This window comes from Sparus aurata, chromosome 17 (genome assembly GCF_900880675.1).
Source record: "Sparus aurata chromosome 17, fSpaAur1.1, whole genome shotgun sequence".
NCBI classification, from domain to species: domain Eukaryota; kingdom Metazoa; phylum Chordata; class Actinopteri; order Spariformes; family Sparidae; genus Sparus; species Sparus aurata.
Window position 1 is genome coordinate 23,271,731 of NC_044203.1, and position 12,312 is coordinate 23,284,042.

Genomic DNA, 12,312 nt, shown 5'->3' on the forward strand with positions numbered 1-12,312 from the left:
TTTATTTTGAAAAACAACTGACCGGAACTTGACCACCAGAGAGGCTGACACCGCTTCCGGTGTCGCCACCTTCTTTGTCTCCGGCCCAACATTTCGACACCAGGGGTTGTCTATTTTTTCCCTTTAGTTTTGAGGATATATTTATACATATATCCCTAGTTTTCTGATATTGAATGACAGTCGACTCTGAAATATTTATGCCTAAAAGTAAAGCGCCAAAAATGGATGACCTGGACTACAGTAAGTGGGCTTACTAATTAGCTATTTGCATAGGCTATCGCTAGCTAGCTGTGGCTAGTTGTAGCTAATGGCTCAGTTTATTTGCTCAGGTGTGACACTGATCATCCCGCTGAGCTAAATGGAAGTAATTGACCATATACCTTCTTGCCTCCATTTCCAATAAGTATGCCTGTACATGTTTACTACATTTACGTTGAAACAAACCACAAAGATGCATTAGCCTGACGCTAACTAAATATTGATTATTCCACTGTGTGCTCGGAGCTAAAACGTCTCCGCTAACGTTGGTGGACGTTTAACACTCTGATCAGCGTCCAAGCTACACAAGGGCTTGTTAAAATGGGGCACTGATTATTCCGAACGGTCCCTCTCCTGTTAGCAGCACCCTGACTGCCGTAGTGTGAATCAAACAGCACAGTTAATCCAGACTGTGGGCGTGGTTGGTGGGTCTAGAGCAGCTGTTTGTTCTTGCAGAGTAAACACACTGGGCTGGGAACCTGCTGATCACAAGCTGCTGCCTGGAGCTCTAGATCTCGGTGGTTGGGAGGAAATAAATCATCACGATAATCTGTGCAAAATACATCCACTTCGAGAATGTGATTATCATGGAGCATTTAGACACCACGCTTCTTGAATTAATCCAGTCTAATGCAACAACCCTACAACACATCTTAACCTTTGAAAGTAATGCAATAATGTTTTGTTCTATATATAAGAGATGTGTTGATAAAAATGTGTGGTTATAGATTATGGTTTGGACAGTACAGTTGTTTGGAGAATTGCACCTTTTTTTGCTTGTGTCTCTTAACTTTAGTCTACAATCTGAAAAATTCACAAAATATATATGTAAATATATTAGATACTTCTAATGCCGTACTCAACACCATCAAAGATGACGCAAGAAGTTAATATTATAATATTATTTAATATCGGATTTAGTGCATGTCTGCCTTTTGTTTTAGCGAGGTATCATCTGGTAGCCTAGTGTTCAAGTCCATCAAAGTTTGTTTGTGATGTCAGTGCATATTTACATGGCAGCATTCCTCAGAAACACCATTTGACATGTTGGCCAAACAGGTCGAGTCAAGTTTTTGGAAATGGCTTGTGTAATTCAGCTCTGCCTTCAAAACCATGAAAAAACAAATATGCTTTTACTATATCTGTAAATGAAGATGCCTGGTTAGTAATAACAATAATCACCATAATTCTATTACGCTTTTTAAAAGCTGAGTTACAAGGAGCTTTACAAAATACAGAAGTTCACAATATAGATGGAAAGCTAGCGAATCTTAGAGAAACACAGTCAAAGTAACGAATTCAAGAGCACACAGGAAATAAAAAACATGAATAGATAAAACAAAATATAGGAGAGAAACATTAAAACAGATGGACATTATTCAAATGCCTGCAGGTGTGTTTTTTTAAAGCTACGCTGATATTTAGAAGAGTTTGTTCCACAACATTGAGGCTAAAACCACAAATGCATTAAATAGGGATTTAAAAGTCAACAATAAAATCTAAAAATGAATTCTGTAATGTAGCTAGTACAGTCTGGCCAGGACACTAGTGAAGTGCTGCCTACCTTGAGTGTTTGTAGGAAGTCTTATGGTTAATATGGTGTTGGCATATAGTACTAATGTTAATGATAATATGTATTTGTTTTGTGCAGAACTTTCCAAAACATTGCAGTAGAAAAATTGCCATTCAGTTTTACAGTGTTTGTACAAGTGCTGGAAATCCTTGAGATTACATGAATTTTAATGTGGTATTTTCAAGGTTTGAAATATGCTTGCATTTTAGATAAATTGCTTAAAACTGAATTAGAGTTTTATATTGTCTTAGCTATGTGATATAGCATGGCAGATTCACTCACAGACAGGTGGCACCTTTTGAAACATAAAACTCTTTCTTTTGATTAGTCGTCCAGGTGTAGACTGCTATAATGAAACATCATTTTGGTTCTTTATAGCACAATAAAATAATTTAATTTAAAGTGCTGAAGCAAAATAATAATTTTGTGTATATATGTGTGTAAATATGTAATTTACTACATATGTAGGATGCTGGAAAAACTTTAAAATGCTTTAAATAAAATGCTTAAATTTGGCTGTGGAAAAGGTTTGGGTACCCTGTATTATAGTACCTAACTTTGAATACTATAAATGTGGACTACGTCTTCAGCACAAAGTAGTTACAATGAAAATGGTTCACAGTGAGCAAATCAAACAAAAATACATTCATCTTTTATTATATTGCTGTGGTGCCTAAAGTCTCAGAGGGGATTTCTCAAGACCCAGCTCATACAAAAACTGTGTGCTCAGCTTAATACCACTAGTATTAAACAAGATTTTTTTTGTGTGTGATTTTGTTCAACCATGCTTTGAACTGATATGGTTGTTTACCGGTGGGGGTCTGGAACTGGCAATTAAAACCAAACCCCACTTGTTAATCTGTGGTGAGAACATTTAAGAGGGACTTCTAGAAATTAAAATTTGGCTGTTTGACATGAGCTTTAGAATAGTCTTCTTGTGCCTCTATCTGTGTTGGTGTCTGTGTCCAAGAAGTGTTTGTCTGCTCTATTATTGGAGCATATCACAACTCATCCAATGGGCAGTGTTAAAGCTCTCATGCATCAAATTCTACTGACAAAATATGAGCTAGCTGAGTGTAGAGTAATAGTATGAAGGACAAGAAAGAGAGAAATGGAAGGGAAAATATTTACAAGTTTGCCACTGTCTGTCCATTGTATGTTTTATATTGAGCGTCAGTTACTAGTGTTACTATCCCACTTCTGCCATGATTCTCTAGTGTAAGATATTGATAGATGGAATAAGTCCAATTTAAGTAACAATGCAGTTCTCAAAATAGCTGTATTTGATGGGGTTTTGTAGAATATTAATAAGTCTTCCTTAGGTTGTTTGGGCACAGTTACCATTTGTTATATCTGCAGCAGCAGCGATGGAGTCATTCTTCTTTTCTTCCCTTACAGTCCCAGTAGACCTGAGCCCAGAGGAGCGCTCTGAGCTGGAGGACATCCGCAGGAGGAAGGGCGTCCTGCTGCAGGAGATCCAGAGGCTCAGAGAGGAATTAAGAGAGGCAATTTTGGAGGTGGAGGGCCTGGAGACCAGCACGGAGGGCAGGTAAGAAGAAAAGGCGTAGACTTTGATCGCCACAGTGTGCACAGGTTCAATCACCATTTCCCTAAAACACCTAACCTTTAAGCTGTTTGCTGCGATTGGTTTCATTTTTTCTGTGTCATGGATCACATTTTTTTTTTGTTTATAAATTGTCATCATTCCAGTATCAAATCAACAGAGCTGTCTCTATGATGTTTGCTAACATCAGCCTATTCATCAGCTTGTTAGATTTAATTGAGTCTGTAGTTCTGTGCTGTCATGCTTCTGTATATTCATACCACCTTTTCATTAATGATCATCTTTTTAATCGCGTCATATTATAGCACATGCATATAAGTGATGTGGTTCTTCAGCTGACATTGTTGTATCATTATATTGATATTGATTCTTCGATAAATTGCCTTCTTTAGAACTTCATTCAGGTTTGTGGTCATTGCTTATAGAGTGGCTATGATTAGTCGACTCATCAGTTAGTTGACTGACAGAAATATTATCGCCCATTATCACGATAAAAGGTTCATCATTAACATATTTTTAAATTCAAAAATTGAGATATCCTGCTTTTCTTTTAAATATGCAATAAATACATCTGTGATATTATGATAAAATGGTTTAAGTATTGTAATAATATGATTTTCAAGTCGGAGCTGTTATTTAGATGTGAATGCAGCAAAATCCTTTTTTTTCTCTTACCTCTAATGATTTTGCAGCAAAACTCTACAGAAAAGCCGGCATGTGGCAATGGGAAGGAAAAAATTCAACATGGATCCAAAGAAGGTAAACATCTTTTGATATTTGTACATGGGGACTGTGTCTTCATGCTTTGTAAGCTGTCTGGTGATGAACTCTTCCCCCCTCCTGCAGGGCATTGTGTTTCTGGTGGAGAATGAGCTGCTCAGACACACTTCAGAGGACATTGCTCAGTTCCTCTACAAAGGAGAGGGCCTCAACAAGACTGCTATAGGAGATTACCTTGGAGAGAGGTGCTTGGTCTCAAAATATCTTCTGCTCTTATCTTCCTTTCATATCGGCTATTTGTAACCATGCTCGTTCTGTTGCTGCTCTGCAGGGATGACTTCAACATCAAAGTTCTTCAGGCCTTCGTCGACCTCCATGAGTTCACTGATCTCAACCTCGTCCAGGCCCTCAGGTAAACTGTGTGTGTGTGGATTGTTATTGTCTTTGAATCAAGGACAAAATCTCTTGATCTCGTCCTGGCTAACTTTGGTAAACAAACCTTCCCATCAACGGAAAGTCCCACTCTGCCTTGATTGCAGAATTTGTTCTCTCTTACTTGACTCAATCCTTGACCTTTTTTATGCAGACAGTTCCTGTGGAGTTTCCGTTTGCCTGGGGAGGCCCAGAAGATTGATAGAATGATGGAGGCCTTTGCTCAGAGATACTGCCACTGCAACCCCGGCGTCTTCCAGAGCACTGGTAAACACAAACACATTCACAAATACGCTGCATTTTATGTAGGCTAGGCCAGGTAGCCTACCTAATGTACCCACTGTAGGATGTGTAGTTTTGGGAGCTGTCCCACTAAATCAAACTTTATTTTCCTGTGATGGATCACAGGAAGGGACATTTCCTAGAAGGTGTGCTCTTACATGAACAACAAGCCCCTTACCAGAAATGGCCTGTAAGGCCACACAGTCTGCCAATTCATTCGGAACATTGGTTTTAGTACTATTTTTAGACTGTTTTCACTGATTATTTTCTTATATTGTTTGAGATGTGGTCTGTTCAATGTTCCCAGACCTTTATATATCTGTGCCATCAATATCCATGGCTGTAGGCATTTCTTCAAAGTTGCACAAATGTACAGTCAGGCTTATGTACTAACTACTGAGATTTGGTTGGTCAGACAAACATATTACATAGATGTCTAATAGGATAAAATGATGATGTATTGGCATTTTTCATCCAAAACGTTAAAACTTCACTGTGACGACATAATGTTCTGTGAACAAAGTTGTGGCCGTCATTCAGCGCCATTGCTAATGAACAGCACAAACAGGAGGATGCTGCTCTCTGTGTGTTTACGAGCACAGTACCACCCCTTTTATGGGGTTCTCTGTCCTGATTGGATAAAGTAGGCAGGGATATCAGAACATTTATTTTCTCTTGTACTACATGAGCAGGGGGAGGAGAGACATGGGTTACTGACCAAACACTATAACAGTGATTACTAGTGGAATAAAGAGCTACTTAACACTAAATCAAAATATCACCTCCTGCAGCTTGAAGGTAAAAATGTTTAATAATATATTTTAGTCTTTGTGTTGAGCAATACATGTCTGCATCTCTCTCCTGTTTGCAGACACATGTTACGTGCTGTCATTTGCCATCATTATGCTGAACACAAGCCTCCATAACCCAAATGTGAGGGACAAACCTGGAGTGGACCGTTTCATCTCGATGAATCGAGGCATCAACGAGGGGGGAGACCTGCCTGAGGACCTGCTCAGAGTATGATAAGCTCCACATTGCTCCACATCAAGGCAGCTAAGTGCCTATTTAAATTAACCTACTGAAGAGATTCTTGATAAACTCATTTTACTATCTTATTTATTCCAGAATCTCTACGAAAGTATTAAAAATGAGCCGTTCAAGATCCCCGAGGATGATGGCAATGACCTGACGCACACGTTCTTCAACCCCGACAGAGAGGGTTGGCTTCTTAAACTAGGTGAGATGATGCCACTGAGGTCTTCCTGCTTTGCTTTTCTACATGTTTAACAAAGATTTAAGAGAATATCATAAATCTAATATGTCAGTGTTACTGGTATCAGGAGTGTAAATGTCTTTTGAGTAAAGAAAGTGATCTGTTCTGTGTGCTACTGTACTCTTCAAGGCTTTGTGCTATAATGATGAACCTGCTCCTGTCTCTGAGGTTTGCTGGCTCTTTGCCTCCACTTGAATTGTCAGCTCACAGTGTCGTGGCATTTGGATAAGAGACTCACTTTCTTGCGTCACAGCAGTCTAAAAATCTGATTGTTTTCTTTTGCATGGCGGGGCCTGTGATCTTTGTGTCACTAATAAAATCTCCCTCTTTATCTCTTCTTCCACCCCATCTGTCTCTCTCTCTCCTTCTCTATTTGTCCCCTGTCCTCTAAATCCTCTGGTCCCTTTTTGTCTCTGCTTCTTCCCTGCGATTTCCACCGCTGCTTGTTTTCTCAGGAGGTATGTACTGACAGAGTTGCTGTAGTCATAAAGTTGTAGAAACTATTAGCCATGTAGTGATAGTAAAGTAGTAATCTTTCAGCTATTATTTCACCTCTCCTCTCACTCATCATCTGTCTTCTTTTGTTTCAGGGGGACGAGTGAAAACCTGGAAACGGCGATGGTTTATTCTCACAGACAACTGCCTTTATTACTTTGAATACACCACAGTAAGTGTTTGTGTCCATGAGGCATATTTTTAAGTCAATTATCACAGGATATTAATGTATTTACGTTGGCTTTTCTGTGGAAATAAAAAGAGAATTAAAGAACAAAATGTGGTAATGTTCAAGAACTAAAGGGCAGCTGCAAAACCTTAGCAATAATGTACTGTAACTCCGAGGAAGTGGAGTTACTAAACTCAAGTATTAGATGTATGACTGTAGTAATCCCACAGTGGAAAACTGGCTTTGTTGAGACACAAGACAGTCTGGTCTCAAGATAAGACATTTTAAAGACAAACTACAAATGCGGGACTAACACAAACACAACACATATTCCACAAAGACATCAGTATAGATCAGGATCACACTGAGCCAAAAAGTTAGAATGCTTCATATTAAATTGATTACTTAAAAGCTAGTCATGAGTGTTGCTGCTAAATACATGACGAGGACCATGTTGGATATGAATTGATTTCCATTTTTGTGGAAAGTAATTGCAAGTTCCCCCCAATTTGACAGTTTTTTTAGCAGCAATAATGAAGAGATTGGTGGAATTCTTGCTCATTGTTACACTTTAAAATTGCTATTGTGACTCGTTAAACAAATAAAACATAAAATAAAAGCCTTTTGAATGTTAAATCAACTTGTTTAGCCCTAATGTGCTGTGGTCGTGTTTTTCTCTCATAGGATAAGGAACCACGAGGTATCATTCCCTTGGAGAACCTTAGCATCCGTGAGGTAGAAGACCCAAGAAAACCTGTAAGTTTGCATTTTTGCTGCACAGAATTGAAGGCAACTGTTATTATTGTATTTATAATTTCCACAGTTTCATGTACATTGTGCTTGTTTATCCGACATTCTTTGCATTTCTCCCCACAGAACTGCTTCGAGCTGTACATCCCCAACAACCGTGGTCAGCTGATCAAGGCATGTAAGACGGAGGCTGATGGGCGAGTAGTGGAGGGAAACCACATGGTGTATCGTATCTCTGCCCCCACACCTGAAGAGAAGGACGAATGGATTCACAGTATCAAGTACGTAAATGAAGGCTAATGTGGTACACCAGTGAGATACTTTTGACAAACATTGGGCAGCCTTTTGTTTAAGGGCCTAATTTAATGTCCAGATGATACGTGTACATTTGTGATTGTTTATTTTCATATTCAATTCGCTCCCTCTGTTTGTCTCTTATACAGATCTGCTGTCAGTGTTGATCCCTTCTACGAAATGCTTGCTGCCAGGAAGAAACGTATATCACTGAAGAAGAAGGAGGAACAACCGTAGAGTATTCCCTCCACTCTCTCACTGTCTTCCTTTGACCTCCTCATCCCTTCCTCCAACACTGGACACATGTTTTCATCCCTGCTCCTCACTGCTCCCTGTTCATAAGTTTTGTTACAGTGCAACATCATCCAACTCCTTGCTATCCCGTCTACCAGACTCTTGAAAGCCACATTCAGAGTGAAGAGCTCACACGCCGTGGCTCCTCCTCTTCTTCTCTTGGTTCTTACACTAATGCTGTTAGACAAAACCTGACACACTACAGCCAGAGCACACCGTCTGTCCCGTCTTCTCACCACAGTCGTCTATAAAACGTGTCTTAGACCATATTCACACTAATGTACACAAGTGTAACAATTGCTATCAGAGGTATCTGTGCGTCTTCATACATTTTAAGAATCTTCTTTTTTCCTTTGTACTTTATTATTCTTCAGCTGTGAACCACAAACAAAACATCAGACAGTTGTTCAGCAGAAACGTGTGAGGGTCCTGACACACAAGGCTGTCTGTCAGCCAGTGTCAGTGCCAGCATCTGTGGGCCAAGCCGTTTCAGTGTGTCCCACATCATTTGCACTATTGGCCAAATGAGCACGTAGAAACAGCGGTGGCTGTTCAGCTAGGCGAATCACTGCACAAGAAGCAAAATGGAAAAGGAAAGGGAAAGCCCCTTGGGCCTGTCACTGTAATATCCACTATTTGACCCATTCACGCAGTTTCTCCTTTCTTTTTGCCTCCACCTCATCACCACTGCCACTTGCAGCTTTTAATCAGACAAATTCTCATTTGGAAATCCCTATATTGGCCAGAGCGGTGTCAAAAACCTGCTTGATCATAACGCTTTGTATATCCAAAGTCAGCTTGTAGTCATTGCAGTGTGTTCAGGTGCAGCTTTATGGCCGAGAGCAGATGCCACAACAGTTAGCCTTCGTCACTAGTTTATGTCTGTTTGTTATGCCTGAGCCCTAAAGCTGCTGGCTTAATATTTCTCTGCTCTCTTGGCCTTTTAGTATGCACAGCAGACTCTAGAATACCCTCTGAAACGTTCTAAACGGGCATCTTTTTTATGTCTATCTGCAGTAGTGTGAATATGGTCTTATTCAGGGTAGCAAGCAGCTTCAGTTCTTGTGTCTTTTTTCACATCTGTTGATGCTGCCTAAATGAGAAATGGCCTTTCTTGATTGTGCTTACCCACAGGCAAAATGTGAATTCACTATTCAAACACTAACAACACTTATTTTCATTTAGTATTGATGAGAGAGGATGGGTGATTCAGTTTAAGTGGCTAAGATGCAAACAAAGCAGCAAATGATTTCAGAATACTGAGATTGCTTCCTATAGTACTCTTAATGGCTTTGATACAAGTAACTCCTGTCGACACTTAGATACTGTTAGCATTATGTGGGGAAAATGTCACTGTTCATTACTGTTTATACTGACACTGACACAGGTTTATATCACCAAGTTACTTTTGATCTTCAAACATGGTCAAGTCTTACGGCAAAACGGTTTCTGACTTGAAGAATTATTGGAGACAAATCGAGCAGCTTCTCTTCCAGACAGCTGCTTCTTTCAGCTCACTGACTCAATATGTATATGTTCTTTAGCACGTTCTCAACATGTTTGAGCAATAGCAGAGAAAACCGTAGTTCCAGTCTGAAAGCTTGTTAACAAATCCTTTATCACACTATACTGAGCAACGATCATGATGTTCTTGCAATGTTCTCGCATGCCACAAATCATTTCCCTCATGCTCAACACTACAAGACAAACACAGACATCTCTCTCACAAGTAATAACTCTTGTCAGACATGTAACTGTTAGAGCCTGGTCTGTCCGCTATAGTGAGTTTTCAAGAAATCACAAAGGCAGCTCATTACAATGTATACTTTTTGTAAATAGATGTTAGCATATTTGTTTACGATACACATAGAAATGATTTAATTTATTCTTTATCTTTTGTTAAGATCTGATTTTTGTACGAGCTACTGTAGGACTGCATGTTGATAAACTGAGGCATCAGTCGTAGGGGCTGATGCATCGCTGATCATGCTAGTGCACTGATTTGAAAAGTGTTAGTGTTCCCTGTTGACCTTGAAAAATTGCATTTAATATCGAAGTTGATTTATGCTTAGAGTAAATTGTAGTTTATTTGGAAAATGAGAAGATATTTAGGCGATGTATCGTAGTCTGGTTTATCTCTCGACCACTTTGTTGGTTTTGGAGTAAAACAGACAGAGTTAAAGCACAAGCAGTAATCGGTCTCACACTCTGTTAAACTAACGTCCAGTTTTTGCTTCATTGGCTGCTCAGCGTCCACTTGAAGTGTGAGGAAGATGTTCACAAGTTGAAATTGAGAATTTCCATCCTACCACAGTGATGAAAATGAAGAAGACAACAAAACATGGAACACTAACAAAGCTTTGATTCATTATATGATAGTAAAAATATTCAGATGTAATGAATCAGTAACAAGTTTAGATTTGTGTCCAGTGATAGATTTGCTTGACATCCAGTTCATGAACTTATTTCTTGTAGTTTATTGAATTGGCATTTTTTGATGGTAGTAAAAAATAATTGTCTACTGCACTTTATCAATTTTAGCATTTTGGGGAAAATGCTGTTACTTTGACTGACAATACTCCAATACTCTGTAGCACCCTCTACTGGTGATCCATACACACTGCAATATGCTGAAGGATAAACCATGAACTGTGTAGAAATACTGCAAAACACCACCACCTGGTCAGTGCCAGCTATAGCACTAACGATTTCTGATCAGCAGGTACTGTTTTGATTCATTTGTTCACCAGGAACATGCTGTTTGGAGCTGAATGAAGTCTTTTCTCTGTGATCAGAACATTGTAGACCTTGTTATGTGATTGGTCCTTCAAATATAAATCTAGGATTGCCTTTTATTCTCCAAACCAGAAAAAAACCTTAACTTCTAATCTCCATCTTAGTGCTTCTACACATTACATGGACTGTCTGTAGGCCTTCGCCTACTGGGTATTCTTGAAGTGCAAAGTTGCCAAAAAAACAAACAGTTTGAGACAACAAATGTTTCCATTTGAACAAAAGTATGAACACTGAAATGATCAGACTGAAACTGGGCCTCTGTTTCTGATTCCTGTGACCCCAGAGCCACCTCTTTCAGAAATTGTGTTTATTTTGTATTTATTTATTTTTATTTACTGTGAGGTGAAGATGGATAGATCATCTGTAAATGTAGCAAAAGGAAAACCATGATACATTGGTGCCAGTAAACTACTGTGTAACAATAAAAGGTAAACAGATATGATTGGTTTGTTGTCTGTGTTTTAATTTCTTCTGGCTTTTTGTCTTATATTTTAACCGTCAAGTCAACTTTATTTGGATAGTCCTCTATCCCTTAATCACTGACTTGGTAATTACAAAACTCCTTTACTGGGAAAGAAATGGAAGAACCTTCAGGATGGGGCAGCAAAATAAAACACATGTATAAATAATGTGAGCCTCTGCAGCTGCAGCAGCTTTCTAAGTCTTATAAATTGTAATACATTTTAGATTAAGTCTGAAAAGATTGTTAAATTTTAAGAATGTGTTAGTTGAAGTTGACCTGATAGTCAACATTTTACATTAGCCTTATCTGCAAAACATCAGCATGTAAGCACTGTGTAAATCATACAGAAAAGCCAGTGTAATGCCATAAAGTGATCGTCCACCAGAAACTGATTTCCGTCCGCGGCAGCACGCGCAGCCTGTTAAAGCTGTATCGCCCAATTTATATACGCTCACAGCTGTTTTTATCTGGATCTAACAGTCATAACTATACATACAAATAACTTTGTGTCTGTGGTAATAGCAAAGGTATGTCAGTAACGTTTCTTGTAACTGAATAATCACAAATGTGGCCAAGTGTTTGTTTATATCGTAATCAGGGAATGACATTGACGTGATCACAGGCAATAGTATTGTTTACAGTGTTGTTATGTGTTTGTATGTCTAATATCCTTGATTAAGCCTATATTTGGAAACTAGGCTGTTATTAACATGATTTACGGATGGGTTATATATGAAATAAAGAATCAATCACTATTGCAATTATCCTTATGACTGTACATTATTATATTTTGCCCTAGATTATGACCAACCCAGTCCATTTTCTACCTGTTGAAATACCTTTAGTGGGCCAATACAACTCATATAAGGCAGTATGTCACCTGCCAAATAATGATTACAGCTCCTACCTTGTGACTGAAAGGATGTTTCTGCATCAAATTGACTTG

At 38.9% G+C, this 12,312-nt stretch overlaps 1 protein-coding gene across 2 annotated transcripts; it reads left to right on the forward strand.

Annotated features, from left to right (window-relative positions):
* Window positions 1-31: 31 nt before the first annotated feature.
* On the forward strand, window positions 32-11,345 carry cyth2 (cytohesin 2). 2 transcript variants are annotated; one of them, XM_030394228.1, is made up of 12 exons: window positions 32-240; window positions 3,230-3,380; window positions 4,079-4,154; window positions 4,242-4,360; window positions 4,447-4,527; window positions 4,702-4,814; window positions 5,701-5,849; window positions 5,958-6,069; window positions 6,696-6,772; window positions 7,454-7,525; window positions 7,646-7,800; window positions 7,963-11,345. In XM_030394228.1, exons 1-12 carry the CDS (start codon window positions 174-176, stop codon window positions 8,048-8,050), a joined length of 1,260 nt encoding a protein of 419 aa, XP_030250088.1. In that variant the 5' UTR covers window positions 32-173; the 3' UTR covers window positions 8,051-11,345. The 2 variants fall into 2 exon arrangements, with proteins under 2 accessions (XP_030250088.1, XP_030250089.1); XM_030394229.1 differs by having other exon boundaries at window positions 33-240; window positions 4,088-4,154.
* Window positions 11,346-12,312: the final 967 nt, after the last annotated feature.

What these genes read in the sequence shown, in the direction of transcription:
- cyth2 (XM_030394228.1), top strand. Translation starts at nt 174, where the DNA reads ATGACAGTCGACTCTGAAATATTTATGCCTAAAAGTAAAGCGCCAAAA. An exon ending in TAGAAGACCCAAGAAAACCT is followed by an intron (nt 7,526 to 7,645) that starts GTAAGTTTGCAT and finishes TTCTCCCCACAG; the next exon opens with AACTGCTTCGAGCTGTACAT. An exon ending in GAATGGATTCACAGTATCAA is followed by an intron (nt 7,801 to 7,962) that starts GTACGTAAATGA and finishes TCTCTTATACAG; the next exon opens with ATCTGCTGTCAGTGTTGATC.